General features: G+C 34.9%; 1 protein-coding gene across 1 annotated transcript; it reads right to left on the bottom strand.

Moving 5' to 3' along the window:
- Nucleotides 1–3,078: 3,078 nt before the first annotated feature.
- On the bottom strand, nt 3,079–7,760 carry LOC121263611 (translocase of chloroplast 159, chloroplastic). The gene has a single exon (XM_041166591.1). It carries the CDS (start codon nt 7,521–7,523, stop codon nt 3,321–3,323), a length of 4,203 nt encoding a protein of 1,400 aa, XP_041022525.1. The 5' UTR covers nt 7,524–7,760; the 3' UTR covers nt 3,079–3,320.
- Between the last annotated feature and the right edge of the window lie 10,110 nt (nt 7,761–17,870).

Genomic DNA, 17,870 nt, shown 5'->3' with positions numbered 1-17,870 from the left:
GAGGCCAGCTCAGCTTCTGCAGTAAATAAACAAATACCTCACAAGCCATAGAATGATCTAGAATAAGTTTTATACGTGTACCATTCTGTTATAAAGAATATTCCTTATCATTTGTGTATAAATAGACTCTGTGTAAAGCATATAATGCAAGGGAAAATCTTCCATTTCAGGCTCATACTTTCTTCCTATTATCTGTTTTCCATTATGGTATCAAGAGCCGTGTAAGGACTTGTGTTCGAAACCAGCCATGGCGGAATCACAAAAATTTTCCCTATCTTCTCCCTCCCACTTTATTACTGTCAAGCTAAACCATGACAATTATCTTTTGTGGAAGGCACAACTTATGTCTTACCTCAATAGCCAAAATGTCTATGGACACATTGATGGGACTATCGTTGCGCCTAAAACGCTAGATGAAAGTCTCACAAAACCAAATCCTGCTTATCTGGCCTGGAAATGGCAAGATCAAGCCATCATGACCATTCTCATCTCCTCCCTCTCCCAAAATATTATAGCTCATGTTATCGATGCATCCACTTCGCGTGAAATTTGGATCTGTCTGGAGGAACTCTTTGCGTCTCAATCTCAAGTCCGTATCATGCAACTTCAGTATCAACTCACCACACTTCAAAAAGGTTCGGATTCTGTTGCCGACTATTATCAGAAAGCAAAACTTATTTGTGACACTCTTGTTGTTGCTAGTAAAGTTCTAACCTCATCTGATTTTATTACGTATGTGTTGGCTGGTTTGGGCACCGATTTTGATTCAGTTGTCTCCTCCGTTACTACTCGAGTTGATCCCCTCACCCCCTCCCAAGTCTATAGCCATCTTCTTATTCATAAATCCAGACTCTCTCACCAATAGACAACTCTCACTGCTTCTCCTGAATTTTCGGGTAACTCTACTTCCACAAACATCACAAGTTTCGGTAACAGAGGAAGATGACCATCTCAAGGCAGAGGAGGTCACAGGGGCCGTGGTCGTGCCCGTAATGGTGGTCAGTTTTCTCCTTCCCATTTTTTCTCAAATCGTCCCTCATGTCAAGTCTATTATAGACAAGGTTATACTGACATCCAATGTTACTACAGGTTTGATCATAGTTATCAATCTCCCCCTCCTCCATCCTTATTAGCCAAGTTCACCTCTGCACCATCCTCTACTAATGACACTGCTTCTTTGGTTGATAACAACTGGTATCCAGACTCTTTTGCTTTCACTCATAATTTTTTTCTACGACACTTTCATTCTTAAATGAATTTTGAAATTTGAAGTCGTGTAATTTATCAGGGAGTCCAAACATTAGTTGATATCTTTGTAATTTCAATGGTTTTCATCGAATGCGCTGCAAGGAACACCATGGTCTTCATTACATATGTACACCCAATCTGTTAGTCGCAATATTCTCAAGAATATACTTGTAAGTACGTTTATTAACGCAGAAAATACATTTTTATATAAAAACCAATTGGCAATTACTATAAAAATTAGATTAATTAATAGGAAAATACTATTTATACTTATAATTTTACTTACGTAACTATATATGTTATGTACGACTCCCCTCAAGAAAACTACAATAACAAACCGCTCGAACTTTCAGCTGGCATATCAACTATTGAAATGGTGAAGATTTTAAAATTTTAAATTCAAAATTAAAATTAAAATTAAAATTGAAAAAACTAAAAAAATGAGATGGATATATACTCAATATATATAATATCGTGCGTAAAATTATACGTACATGTACTGCTACTCTAATTAAGTCAAAGTACTTCATAATTAATAATTAATGTATCGAGCAATTAATCGTGAGGTGATAATCAAGCTTGAGTTCAGGCAATCATAAGGACCATCTCTGCAACGATCCCACCATTTCTTCACCAGCAGCTTTAAAATGTCATCTCTATCTATCCACAGTAACAAATAAGATCTACTGTTGTAATTAATGGAAAAAGAACAGACGTATAGAGCAAACAACATAGAAGACTTTTCTGGCATTATGTTTTTCTTTTTTTCTCCTTCATTGATCCCATCATTCTCTTTCTTGAAGAATGAAACAATGAAATAATTAATGATTAATGAAAACTATCTTTTACGAGTTGATAAGTGTAAAAGGTGTACGGTATTCTGTATAGCTGTAGTAGCCACCTTATTTCTTAAGAATTGTCAAGGAACGGACCATTAGGATCTAAGAGGAGCGGAACCGACTGGAAAAACCGACCAGACCGAATGGTTCGGTTCGGTCCGGTCCACCGGACCAATAGTTTTACTGGTCGGTCTTGAGATGTGGTTCTTTTGGACTTGACCGAACCGAGACAAAATATATATATATTTAAATATTATATATAATATATTATTTTATATAATAATTGTATAAGTTAATTATGTAATTTTCATTCAAGAGATCATTATTGATCATATATACAATAAAATTATTTAATATTCATTAACCATATATAAAATGTTAAAGAGATCACTTAATTTTATTAACCATATATATACAATGAAAAAAATAAATGTTCATGGGCCGAATCGACCAATAGGTAACGGTCCAATCCGGCAAAAATGATGAACCGAAATCTTCATCCCATGACTCCCTCAAGACCGGACCGGACCGATTACACCCCTAGGGACCATAGAAAAAAAACAGACCATAAATGCTACAAGGTTCTGCCACTTCGATTTCAACTACCATTTCCAAACACAATTGAAGCAGAAAAGCAGGTAGTAACGCAACATCAGTTCCAGTAAAAACATGCCATGCATCTAAAAGGCTTATAGGAGTGCACTACAAAACAGAAGCAATATCAAACACACTTGCAAAGGGACCATACTACAAGCAGGAATAATGATGGGATTCTTTACTTAGTGCTTGCAATCTCGTGCAAAAGCGGTGGGGCTATACATAACAATCATTTTTTCAGCAACAGCCGAAAGCTAGAAGATAATAATGACACATTCACACAAGGTGCTAATGAAATGTTCTAGGTGTGGTGTTTGTTATAATTCATGCAGAGTCTGCACCCTGCTTATGAGCGTGCGAGTGTTGGAAGAGAGAACACAGTATTCACATCATATCCAACTGAATAATATAGTTACCAAATAATAATATTATCAAATACCCTCGTGGTTCCATCTCATTTTCAATACAATTTATCATGCAATGCAAAATGTATCTGACAAAAACAGGTTCTGAAGCAAATAAGATGAGTATTATTCGGCAAAGTGATAAAGACAATAAGCAGATTACGCTTAATCTATACCAACTTTGTGATGCTTCAGCATAATTGAACGAAAAGAACGAAAACATGCAACGCAGCTAGTAGATGGAGTAATTCTCACTTGCCCCTGGCCAGATGATCTTGTAGATAGCCCTGACGATCGGAAGAATGCCCACAAGTGCAAGCTGGAGTTGATCTGAACTACTCGTTCTAACAGTAATCTGTCCACTGAGCTTGTTGTTCAGTCCTGCACGAACAGCTACCTTGTAACTCCTTCCAATTGAAATCTGTGACTGAAAATTGGCCCCCAGTGCCGTATCACCTTTCCACTTGACTAGAGATAGACCCAATGAGGATTGGTCCTGGCCAATTGGATAATCTGCTTCTCTGAAACGCACTTCTAAATTGGCTCCATATGCTGAATCACCCTGAGATCGGACTGTACCAGTGCTGCCTACCAATACCAGGCGCTTTCCAAGTGCAATCTGGTCCTCAATTTTAACTCCAGTGGACACATTCTCGCCTAAAAATGTCAAAGATACGCCTGCAGTTGTCTTGTTCTTTTTCAAGTTTTTGAATTTTGTCTCTCCTCTCACAATATAAGCAAGTTGCTTTCCAATAGTTTGGATATCAAAACCTGCCATGCTTGACCCATTCTCCCCATGCTTAGCAGAAACAGCAGAATCCACATGGAGATTGAACTCCTTCTTATCCTTTGTTATTTGGACAGTAACAGCAGCTGGAAACCGACTAGCAATGGCCAGACTTTGCTCGAGATTGACACCATCATATCCACAATCATGGTCCCAACCATGGGTATCCAATACCGGTCGTGTCACAAATTGAGAAATTGGCTCCAAGAATCGGTATCTGTAAGAGGGATTATCACCATCAAAAGAAGGTGGCAAAGCCGTGTCAGGTAACACAACTGGAACAGCAGCTGGACTTCCATTTTCACCATCATCTTCCCCATCAAAACCATAATCTTCTGCATTAACTTTCCCTTTTTTCTTCATCTCTCTCAGCCTCTTCAACTCCTCCCTCCACTGCTTCTTCTGGAGGAGTTTCACGCGATATTCATACTCCTCAAAATATGCCTTTTTCTGCTCTTTGCTAAGCTTAGCAATTTGATATTTCCTAAGAGGCTTAAAGGGCGGTAGCTGGTCATACTCATCCTCCTCTTCCGCTTGTTCAGAATCGGACAAGTCATCCAAGTCAATATCAGAATCACCATTGTCACCACCTTGATCAGCAGACAGTTTTGGATGCGTACGAGACTGCAACAGCCAAGACAACAGGTATGGAAGTGGAGGTGACCGGGTGCGAAAGCCAAAGAGCTTTCGGTGATCAAACAGTTCTTGAGGTTTTGAAAGATTATTCACTTCAGATAGGATCTTCATGGAGTAACATAGGAGCAGTAATTGGGGCCTCCAACTTAAACCATTAGGGAGTATCTTCTGACCTTCTCTATTCTTTCGACAGGAGGGATGATTCTCAACAAGAGATACAGGAGTCATCATCAAACTCGGATTCATAAGACGCAGATCACCAACAGCTTGTCCAATGGTCTGCTGAACAACATGAGATCGCTGAGCAACATATGCATCATAACGCAGGGGGGTGCCAGATGGTCCATCTGGAGGAGCAGAGGCAGCATGAGTTAGAGTGATTATGGTAGTTCGCCAGATTGAAGAGCCAAGAGAACTAGCGATTGATCTTAATAGTGGCAGATCATTAAGATCCCTGGTTTGAGCATCCAACCGATCTACGTAGAGGACAATATCGGGTGGGCATTTTTTTGTTAACTTCTTCACCGAAGATAATATTCTGCGGTTGATACCTTGTTCCAACGCAGAAGAATTCAGACCTGGTGTATCAAAAACCCTAATTTTAACTCCATCCACTGTCCCAACAATTTCTTTCACATCAGTTGTGGCAGGTCCAAATGCATTGATCAGGGTCTTATCTTCACCAAAAATAGAATTTATGGTAGCACTCTTGCCCACACCAGACTTTCCAAGAACCAGTATGTTCAAGGAAAAGCTCAAATCATCTTTCCCCTCAGCCTCAAGCAGGAGAGATGTCCTTTTTGCCGCTTCAAGGCTAAACAGGTGACCAGATTGCCTCCCTGCAATAAGTGCCATTCGGTATAGGACCTGTGCTGCGATTGACTCTTCTGGAGAAACACCTAATCTCTGTACAAGCCTCAAGAATTTCACCCTTATCTGCTGCAAGTTCTCCAGCTTCTTTTTATCCTCTTCACTCAAGTTGTTCTCAGAGTTATCCCCCACTGTGAGGTCAGGAGTAAAAAGGTTAGACCGATTTTGTCGAGGAGCAGGTTTTACAGACCGGAGAGAAGATCCCAAACCGGCAGGACGCTCAACAGAAAACAGCCTGGACCCATCTTGAGAAGTTATTGTGATACTGCCATCATCTGAGCCAGCACCTGTTGCAGCTTTCAAGAGAGCTGCTAATGCAGCAGAATCAAATAACTCCTTCCCATCCCCCTCCTCATCGGTGTCCACTTCTTCATCAGAATCTGTAACAATTTGACCATCAAGTCTCTGAGAGTGATCACGTGAACTCTCAGCACCTGAACCTCGTTCCAACTCCTCCAAGAACTGTTTAGCAGCTTCCGAACTTCCAAAGATCATACCATCATTCTCCCCATCTGTAAAAGAACCTTCAACCTGGTCCTCCATATCTGAGTGCTGGTTTTCCTCATCTTGAGATTCTAGCTTTATTTCTCGGCTCAAAATGGAACTTAATTCCACAGATTGAATTGAATCAGTTTCACCAGAAACCCTGGCTTCATCCACTTGGGCATCTGCACCAATAACACCATTATCTAATGGTCCTTCCACTTCATCTGAATCAGGCAGAGTGACCTTGGGGACAAGTTTTATCTCCCGAGTTTCAACTCCTTCCCCTCCATCTAGTTTGTCCATGGACAGAGTTTCAGCTCCAGCGGTAGCTATCTCCATTGCAAGTTCTTTCTGTTTGTCTTCTGAGTCAGCTTGTGGCTCATTTTCTCCTTCTGGCTTCTTCTCAGCATTAACGAGACTCACAGTTCCTCCCTCCTCAACATAAGTCGTTATGTCATCCTGCTTATCCTCCTCCACTATAGCAGTATTGATGTCGAAGTTCTCAACTTTCTCCACTTCTGCAACACTAGTTCTCTCTCCATAAATCCCCACTCCTGCAGCATCAATGCCAAATTTGTTTATCGGCTCAACAATTTGATCAGACTCAGTACCCACTACCAAGGACTTCAAATCAACCCGTTCTTTTGCATCACCACTAATTTGATCAAACCCATTATCCAAGGTTATGCCTCCACGAACTGGGACCTCCAACCCTCTAATATCAGCGTCCTCAATTTCCTCCACGTCCCCAACAACAATTGCTCCTGCCTTTGACAAATTGACATTCAAATCTTCCACGACTGAGTCTCCTCCAGTGGTAAATTTCACACCATCTAGTTCCAACAGCTTATCATCTACTGGTTTTATGTTTACGGACTCTGGTTGATCAGGCCCTACACCAAGAGTTGTACTTTCTTTGGTTGCTACAGCAGCCTCCTCAGTTTCCGTTACAACCACGGACTCTTCTCCATCCAAGCCCTCACTTTTCAGCTCTTCCACAGCCTCTTCACCCTTCAATTCACCTACGGAGCCCAAATCTTCAATCCATTTTGCATTTTCAAACACCTTATCCTCTACACCACCCACCAAAAACTCAGAACTGCCCTTATGAGCATCAGCTATACCACTTCCAATTCCCAACTCACCCAAACTCCCATTCTCACTCAGACCCTTTTGCTCCAAAACCGCACCCCCAATTCCCCAATTGCCCACAGAACCCTCAACCCCAACTATCTCCGAAGCCACACCTCTTTCATCTTCCTCAACCTCCAAATCCCCAAGGTTTCCACCTTGTACAACATAATTTTCATCTTCATCATCATCGTCGTCATCCGCCGATACCTTCGCAACCGGCCGTACGCTTACACTTTTCTGCCTCGAAAATACCGAAGAACCAAACGAAGGGGCATCGGTATAATCCCCTCCACTGGCTTCCTCTAGATTTTCGAGCCCATCATCACCATTCCCAAACCCCTCATTACCATACCCACCACCGCCACCATTATCCTTGTCATTATCAACCTCTAAAGCATAGTTTTTCATTGAATTGTCAAGACCATCAGAATCAAGAGAATAGGAAGTAGGGAAAGAGAAACGAGAACCTGAAGAGTTAGAGAGAAGGGACGTCCCTTCCGGAGCAGAGGCGTTGGGGTCCATGGTGGTTGAGTGTGCTTCTCTAGCTATAAGAAAACGCAAAGAGATAAAGAGAATTCAAAAGGGTATAAAGCAGAGATAAAGAGAGAGTTTCAGGGTTTTGCTTTGATTGGTCTTGCGTAAAGATGGGGTTTTGGATAGAGTTTCAGAGATGTGGTTGTCCTTTGTGCTTGTGGGAGGAACACGGAGGGCGAGAGACTCCAGAGAGCGGCTTGGGAGATTGTGTTTGTGTCCAGTGTGAGAGATAAGGTTTAAAGAGGGAGAGAGAACGAGAACTCTCGCCCGCCCGCACGTGTGGTACGTGTGTGCGCTTCGACCTTACGGAGGAAGTCCGAAATCCTCCAATCTCCATATTGTCTTGAGTTTTAACTTTTGCTACATATAGCACACCTTACGTGTGTATTTTTTATTTTTAATACAAAACCGACGCATTTCAGAAATGGATTCCCCCTTTCTCCTACCGGATTCCCTCTCTCAGCACACCTAACATCGACGTGCGCCACCTGCAGTCACCAGCCACCACTATCAGCTCCCCCTCATGCCGGCCACCTTCAAGGCCCCATGCGTAACCCCCTCTCTCAACTCGAAATGGGTTCTCCTACATAGTTTCTCCCTCTCGCCACTGCTACCGCCGTCGTCGTCAGCTTCCAGTCCCACCGTCAGTACTGATGGAATCAGTCACATCGTGTACTTCTCCCTCACTGCATCGCGTATTCTTCCCTCGCCAAGGACCCGGCATCATGTACTCCTCCCTGGACAAGCAAATGCATCGCATCCAGCCTCTGTCTGCCACCCAGCAACTCCACCGACCACCTCACCGACTCCCCCTCACACCAACAACCCTCCAGCCACCTTCGAGCCTCCACGACAGCCCCCACGCATAGCCCCCACGCATAGCCCCCTCTCCTCTCTCGAAATGGGTCTCACACACGGATTTAGTCACCATGCTGCCACCACAAGTTAGCCCAACCACCACCACCAAACCCCATTGACCTCCCAGCAACCCTCATCGTCGAACCCAAGTCACGGAAACTCCCTCCACCCTCTCCATCGCAACTCATAACCCGAAATGGGTCTTCCCCTCTCTCGCCACCATGCCGCCACCATACGCAAGCCCAGTCACCACCGTCAAGCCCCATGACCTCCTAGCAACCCTCACTATCGAACCCAAGTCACGACAACTCTCTCCCTCTCCATCATAGCTCACATAGCCCTAGTAGTTTGCCTTCCTTTGTTGGATTTTGAATTCCTAGGGGGAGGGAGGGAGTTAGGGACAAGTTTGTCAATTTGCTTAGGGAGAAATTGGTCAATCTGCTTAACCACGTAACGTGTGTTTTGGCTAATGCCAATACTTTTTCTATTGTCTTTCATATGCTTATATGGTATATTTTTCTTTCTCAGACGATATTGCCAAATTAAATTTGGTTAAAAGTTGAGATTTTGGTTAAAGTTAAAATTATTGGATAATCTACATTAGACTATCTATCTAAAAATTAAAATAATAATATAATATTAAATATTTTAATAATAATTTTTTTTATATATTTTGCAAATACACTCCATATATTAATTAATAATTTAATTTTTACTTAAAATTATTATTTCTCAACTATTTTTTTATCAACCTAATTATCTAATAGCAGCCATTGGGAATATTTTTAGAGTAAAATATTATTTTAGAGATAATAGTGACTAGCCAAATTTAGAAAAATAGAAGGATTTATTGTAGCTCAAAAGTAGAGTTTTGAAGTTTTGACTACTTCAATATAGACCACTTTTGAACTACTTAGCCAAAATTTGGCTAGGCATTTCTAGTGCTCTCATATATATATATATATATATATATGAAAATTATTCTTTCAAAACCATTATTCTTTAATTATTTTTAATTAGTTTCTAGGTATCATGGGAATTATTTATTTTATAGAAATATTTATTTTAATATATATAAGTGGTTGATATTAGATTTTTTTTGTTTTATAATAAGCCTTCTTCTTATTATAAAACAAGTAATTAAAGTTTTTGTCTAAAATACTTTTCCTCCCTTCTCTCTAGAAAATCAAGAAACTCCCAATTTTCATCTGCACAGGGATAGGGATCCCTCCCTCCTTTTCTCTCCTCCTCCAAACTTTTTCCCTTATTTTTCCTCTTTTTTCTCCAATAGATTGAAGAATATGAAATGCATCAATGACTATATGACCCACGCCAGAGTATTTCCTTAGACAGCACTTCAACACCGATCAATTCTTTGGGTTTATAGTTTTAAAATGTGTCACAACCTACACCATTCCCATCGACTGACTGCTCCAGTACTCGTTGGTGTTCATTGGGTACTTTATCCTGCTATGTTCTTCCTCGAATGAGAGCATGAAGTTGTTCTTTCAGGCCATACCAACCACATATGTTCACATTCTCTTAAGGGCTGAATATGGGCTAAACTTATTTTTTATTTTATCATCTCTTCCTCCATGTATTAAAGTCACTATAACTGAGTTTTTGTTAAAGTCAATCTACCCTTCTTCTTATTATATCTAACTTCATTTTAATGTATCATTAATTACTAAAAATGCATAATAAATGGAGTATAAGTTAGTGATGCGGGTGCGGATACTTGACCCCCATATTATATTATGAATAATACTATATACAGTTATGGAATGTCTGTGTAATCGTTTTAAAAAAGATTAAAAAATTATTATTTTTTCGTATAGATCTCGTATTTATTTACTTTTTTTCAAAATGATGATATGACGCTTACGTACTCACGACTGCAACTATCATTTTTCTTATATTATATAAGAAATTTTTTTTAATGAAATCACATCATTTTATCTTAGATTAAATTTTAAAATAAACCTCTCATTACACCGCGTACCTCTTTCCTCCCTATGTTTTGCCTCATCCTCTCTACACCGTCACCGCTCAGTCCCTCAGACTCTCTCCCTCACCTTCACCCCATGTCTCTCTCCTTGCCATGCGATACCAGACGGTGAACGGACGACTCGTAGGCCAATCAGCCTGTATAGCATCCAAGCAGGACTGCCGAAGAATCTACTCAAGCGGGACGAGGTCGGGGCACGATGGCCTAGGTGGCTGGCTACCAGCCTGCTTGGGGCGGGTAGCAAGCCTAGTACAGCGGGCTGGTAGCCAGCCTAGTAGGCTAGTATAAGGTTGGGTGTAACACCTATTTGCCACTTGAGTTATATACTTTCTTAGAAAAAAAAAAAAAAAAATCATGGGTTGTAAAAAGTATATTTAAGGTATTGGTTTTGCTTTTGTTAATGTTCCAGCATTAATATTGAGTCTGAAAGTCTTAACGGCACACCACCAGAGATCCAACATGAGTCAACGTATCTAATTTATATCACACCAAACAATATAATAAACTCAAATCTATATGCTTTTAATAAAAAAATATACAAATATTTGTAAAGAATAATTCTACATCCAACTATAAAGTATATAAATATAGCTTAATCGTTTTAAAAAAAAGTATGATCTACTATTAAAAAATTAATTTTTTTATGTAAGTCTCATATTTATTTATTTTTTTTTCAAAACGATTACGCATCAATTACACAATTCACGATTGTAAATATCTTTTATCATTTATAAATACACAAATAATGATGGACTTAAAAATAGAATACTTTCTCAAAAAATCTCTCGAATTTTAAGAAAAAAAACTGATATTATTTTAATTTTCTTATCATCAAAGGGGATTGTCGGATTGACTAATATCCACTCTCACATCCTTTCAACCACAAATTTTATTTTAGAAGAATATTACTATGCCCACTCTTTTTGACACCTCCATTTAATTCTTGGTCAATTTTTTTTTTAACTTAGTAATTAAGGAAGTGATTTTAAATATATTAGTATATTTTTTTTTATTTTTTATATGTATTTAAATATGTTAAAAAAATATATAAAAAAAAAAAAAAAAAAACTTTTTTGCATTAGATGGTATACCCAACGGTCAAGATGGGGTGGCATAATAGCCGCACCCTTTATTTTATACATCTAAAAAAAACGATTGAAAGGTTAGTGACAATTGTTGGGTGTTGTTTGGTTTTTGTCACATTGTTCGGAGTGTTTGATTGTTTTGTTGCATTTTTGGAAGATAACGTTTTTAGTTTTTGTCATTTTATAGCACGTGTCACTGTTTACTCTCTCTTATTCCTCATCTCGAATGCAAGGCTAATATTTCTTGCACCTAATCTTCAATCTCCATGATTCCGCACTTCTCTCTTCTGAGATATTAAAAAATGCCTTTGTAGCATAAAGGAAATAATATTTACGATCTTAAAATATGCAATTCTCGCATAATCTCTTTAATAAAAATAAATAAATTTAAAATTTACATAAAAAAATATATTTTAATTTGGCCCCCACTTTTTTTTTAAAGTATGCGAGAACTGTACACTCTATAATTATATATAATATTACTAGTTGTGTAAAGATATTTAAATATAATTATTTGGAAATAATATTTACGATCTTAAAATATGCAATTCTCGCATAATCTCTTTAACAAAAATAGATAAATTTAAAATTTACATAAAAAAATATATTTTAATTTGGCCCCCACTTTTTTTTTAAAGTATGCGAGAACTGTATACTCTATAATTATATATAATATTACTAATTGTGTAAAGATATTTAAATATAATTATTTTTTAAAATTTTATTTTTGAAAAAAAAAAAAAGAATTCCTAACTTGAGTTCATTTAAAATTAGATTTTTAAATTTTATGAATTCTGGAAAAAAAATATTGAAACCATTTTATGCTACAAGTACATGAATATATGGATAAATTATTAAATATATTAAATTATCATGTATTTATTCAATATGTGAAAACAGTTTTATTAAAAAAGAATATGTAATGTTTCATAAACTTTCAAATAAAATGTAACAATATGATGAATTTTCCTAGGGGAAATTAATTCACAAAATATCATCTCAGAGCGTGGGCTGCAGGTTCCAGCCCACTAATTGTCTTTGAACCAATTGAAACTCTTGACATGGCTCAGGCACCTATCCACTCTCGAGAGCCCACTTGGCAAATCAGACTGTTTTGCACTTGTCAGTAAGGATGGATGTGAACGAGTAATCTTATATATTAGTTGCAGTCGTGATGTATGTAAATATTATGTAATTATTTTAAAAAAATATAAAATTTATTATTAAAAAATTAGTTTTTTCGTATAAATCTTGTATTTCTTCTTATTTTTTAAATAATTATATGATATTTACACATTCTACGATTGTAAATATTATTTCACAATACAAAATATGTAGATAAAAAGAAATAGAGATTTACATTGTTTGGTACCAAGAGTAAACCTACATTTATGACTTTTTTAAGGTGAAATTGATGATTTTATAAGCTCTCGTGTCTGTCTTTGCTCCCAAGTATCGTGGTGAAATCAAACGAGAATAGAGGTTGAAAATGATCCGGTCAGATGGAAGCGTAGAAGTTGTCCCATTTTTCTCGGTCATTCCCCTTTTAGCCGATGCCTCCTTTCTTTATGTCTTGCGTAGTGTCAATCTTAGCCCATTTTTCCTCTTTTCTAGTTATCTCACTGCTAACTTTGTCATTTCATCAATTTTATGTCCTCTCAAACTCTCTAAAGTCTAAACAAAGGCCTAACAACTTCATTATATTATATTATTTTATACAGAATAGTGAAATAGTTTAAATTAAGACATTTTATAGGATTTTGAGAAATAAGAGGAAAAAAATTGAATAAAAATATTATAAAATTAAAGTATTATTATAATATAATTTTTTACTATTATTTTTATTTTGAAACTTGAAAATTTTGATTTTTTTTTTATTTTGTTTGAAGGTTTAGAAAAGTTGTAATGATTAGATAAAAAAGTTAAAAATTTGTAATTGTAAAGTGTTTGTGTTTGTGGTGTTTGGATATTAATATGAGGTGGAATGAGATGAGAGGATCTTTTAATCCAAACGGGGCTTTAGGCTCAGATGATCTTGTAATCCAATAGTATCTCAAATAATCTGTGAATAGTAGTGAAATAATTTGTGAATAATAATAAATAATTTGTAAATAGTAATGAAATAGTCTGAAAATATCTAAGAACAATTGTGTTCTCAAACATACCCTTAAGTTTGATATCGATAAAATTAAAAAAAAAAAGGTGCAACATACCTATTATTGATGTATCTCTTTCATGCTGGTTTGTGTTAAGGACGTGTTATACCACCAATTGCACGGATGATCTGCAATAGATGAGATGGTGACACGAGGTGCCTGGTGGAACTCTGATGCCTAAGTTAGAAAGAAGTGTTCTCAATATAAGTATATGAATAAATGAATAACAAATATGTTACATTTTAGGTGTTATTTATAGGAGTATGAAGGTGTTGATAATGACTAGCTTCAGGCTTCGTTTGGAAGTCAAACTCATCTCAACTCATTATTACAACTTTTTCAAATTCTAACACAAAATACAATAAGCAATTCAACTTTTTTAAATTTCAAAATAATAATAATATTAAAAAATAATATTATAACAATATTTTATCATCTAAACTCAACTCAACTAAACTCAATTCAACATTCAAACATAGCCTCAGAGTTGATTTTAGATAACCCTCGAATAAATTAGTAGGATAGTTTTCCTAATCTATCGAAAACGCTATCTATTCTCTATATTATTAGCACGTGGTCATAGGTTCAATCTTGAGCTTGCAAATTTGACTTGATTCTTGAGGTCTAGACTTGGACCCTCCAAGACATGAGCTTATTTCTCCGGATACCTACGTATCCCTTCCAATTTGAATCAACTTTTCACAGGTGGTCGAAGTCAAAACCCTGCCAAAATTGAAAATTCTTTATTCTTTGGCCTGAAAAAACTATCGAGTGTTATTACGTTTGTGAATTGTCGTTGAGTTATAGTTTTGCGAGACATGTATGGAAGGGTCTGTTTACACTTTATAAATAAATAAAAAAATCAAAGCATTAACGTAGAAGATAAATTATATTTGTAATTTTAAGATGTGCAGATTAACGTAGAAGATAAATTATATTTGTAATTTTAAGATGTGTAGATTATGCGCACTCATTTAAAAAAAGTAAGTAAATCTTATATCCACGTGTAAATTTAGTTTTTAATAATGAGTTTTATTTTTATTTTTTAAATGAGTGTGCGAGACTTACAACCATGTGAAATATAACATTATTCTCTAATCTTGATTATGAGAATTTACAGATTTTCATTAATGATAAGCTTGGATAGATGGATCTGGATTAAAGGATTTGGATTTGAATGAAATCCAAGCAGGATTTTAATAGCTTACAAATTTGGATTTCAAATTCAATCAGATGAAAAGGAATTTCAAATCATTATAATAAATAGGTTAAAATGAATCTCAAATCCTAGTATTTTTAAAATTCATCCAAACATAGAAATTAAGACATTTGAAATTAAGACGTTTGATGTCTTTTGATTTAAAATCCAAAACTCAGATTTGCTTATCTAAACACAACTTAAGAATTTTAGAAAATCTTCACTTCTAAGACATTACAAGATAGATTTGCAGATAAATAGACTTTGTCTTAGAAATAAAGAATAATTCTATTTGAATATTTTTATATCATACATTATCTACGTGATATAATTTGATTAATTTTAAGATTTAAATTTTATAAATTAAATTATATTATGTAAATGTAAAGATTTTTAAATAATAATTCTTAAAAATAAAATTAGAAAAAAAAGGAAGAATAAGAAGAAGGAGACGAAGGGCAGCTTGGTCAAAAGATTGGTGTAGTGTAATTAGACCCACAGGAAAGCTGATATGCAGGTAAACATGCCAATGATTAAAATTCCAATAAAAAACCCATACATAATAAAGTCCACCTGATTGCCTCCCCACTTTCTGAAGTGCACGTGACCCCTTAATCCGCAATGTTTTCGGTTGGTAATTGACAGCTGATATTTTGAAAATTCTATATATCATACTATTATTTTATTTTTATCTTATTAAGTATGATGTGATATAATTATCACTATTAAATAATTATTTATTATATATTTTTTTTTATTTAATAGTAATAAATATGTCACATTCTATTTAATATAATTAAAATAAGATAAAAGTGTAGTCTATAATATTACAGTACTTTATAGATTATTGCAAGTTGCAAGGGAGAGAAAATTTATTTATAAATTTATAATAAAATTTTAACACACAAAATGCCTAAGACACGGCTCTTAATCTTGGCTAACCCACTCGGGACTTATTTATTTTTATAATTCTTCTTAATTTATTTCATTTAATCATTATAACTTTCTCAAATTTTTATATAAAACAAAATAAATAATTTAATTTCTTTTAAATTTTATAATAAAAATAATATTAAAAAATATATTTTAATAATATTTTATTTAATTTTTAATTTTAATCTCAACAACCACAATCACCCGTAATACGGGAGAGCTTCTCCCAAAACCACTCATTCAATGCTTGGTAAACCATAAAAAAAAAAAAAATCAAAACTTCCTAACGACGAGGATCTACAATCCCTCGGGAGCAGCTTTCAACTTTTGCAGGTCCGCAGTTGTTTTAGGCCCATTTGATTAGGAAATCTCTCTTCCATCTCATCTTTATAATTTTTCTTAATTTTTATATAAATGATAATAAAAATTTTAATTTTTTTAAACCTCAATTCAAATTTTTCAAATTACAAAACAATAATAACATTAAAAAATATTATATTTTTTTATCTTTCATCTAAAATAATCTTATCTCATTTTTAAATCCAAATAAGCTCTATATATTTTTTTCATAAGAAAACGGTTGGGTGATGGAGAATGGTGTTCCAAAGTGACCAATTCTGTTTTATTTTCTTCATGGTTGAAGAAGTGATTTTTAATGAATTTGTGAATTTATTTTTTAAAATGTTTAAAGTGTTTAAAAAATATTTGAAAAAAAAGTGCAAATGCATTTATATGACGCATTTCTTGATCTCCTAGCATTTGCCTTTTTTAGGTCTAGTTTGGATAGAAAATTACTTTTATCTCATCTTATCATATCTCATTTCAATATTCAAATACCATAAATACAAACATAATAAACATTACAATAGCGAGTGGGATGAGTTTTTTCAAACCTATCCTATAAACTTTGTGTATTATTGAGTTTTTCAAATATGTATTTTTAAGACTTATGTTAATTATTATTGAGTTTTTTGTGCATATAATTTTTGAAAATTTGTATTAATGTTATTTTGAAATATACTTTTCTCTCTGTATATTAAATTCATATAACGACTATTCTAAAATAGTATATAAAAACATACTAATACCGAAATATTTTATTCTAATATCTCAATTGGAATAATCACCGGAATGAAATTGAAAACTTTGAAGTGAAAACTTTTGAAAGGAGATTTGAAGAACATCCCCGTTATTCTTCCTTGCTCGAATTTGTCTTCTTCCTCTCTTGCTATAACTACGCACTAAATGGGTTCAGAGTTTGTATTAAAACACCATTTTATAGCTGATTTCATCTTTACACCCGTAAGCATAAGTCTGTTTGGGACTTCTGGTGAAACACAATTTTGAAAGCATCTCGTTCGACCAAATACTCTTAGGCTATGTTTAATGCGGTGATTTAAGATGATCTATGAATAATAATAAAAAAGTAATAAATAGTAATAAAAAAACTACTCCAATGCATTCCACTTTAGTAAAAGTTAGACAAAATTTGACAAAGCACCAATGCTAGTGCTCTTAGTTGTGTTTGGTACTACTATAATACTATTCACAAACAATTTATCACTATTTACAAATTATTTACTATTTTTTTATTACTATTTATTACTTTTTTACTATTATTCATAGATCATCTTAAATCACCGCATCAAACGTCCAATGCTCCACTTTTGAGTTACAGTAAAGTCAAACTATTCTCTAAGTTTAGAGTTCTACTGTTCATCTCCAAAACAATTTTTTAGTCTAAAAATATTCTCCAAGTTCTATTGTTCTACAATTCTACTATTCAGTTCCCCTTTTCCTTTCTTTTCTTTTCTTTTTTTTTTCTCTTCCTTTAGTTGGAGTGTATTTGTTGGATAATTAGGTTGAGGAAAAAAAATAGTTAGGAAACAATAATTTTAAGTAAAAAATAAATTATTAATTAATATATGGAGTGTATTTGTAAAATATAAAAAAATAAAAAAACTATTATTAAAATATATAATATTATATTATTATTTTGACTTTAGAATAGATAGTCTAATATAGATTAATGTCTCCAATGACTTTATCTTTAGCTAAAACCTCAATTTTTAGTCAAATTTTGAACTTGACAATAAC

This window comes from Juglans microcarpa x Juglans regia, chromosome 4S (genome assembly GCF_004785595.1).
Source record: "Juglans microcarpa x Juglans regia isolate MS1-56 chromosome 4S, Jm3101_v1.0, whole genome shotgun sequence".
Lineage (NCBI taxonomy): Eukaryota > Viridiplantae > Streptophyta > Magnoliopsida > Fagales > Juglandaceae > Juglans > Juglans microcarpa x Juglans regia.
This window is presented reverse-complemented; position numbering and strand designations above follow the sequence as displayed.

What these genes read in the sequence shown, in the direction of transcription:
- LOC121263611 (XM_041166591.1), bottom strand. Translation starts at nt 7,523, where the DNA reads ATGGACCCCAACGCCTCTGCTCCGGAAGGGACGTCCCTTCTCTCTAAC.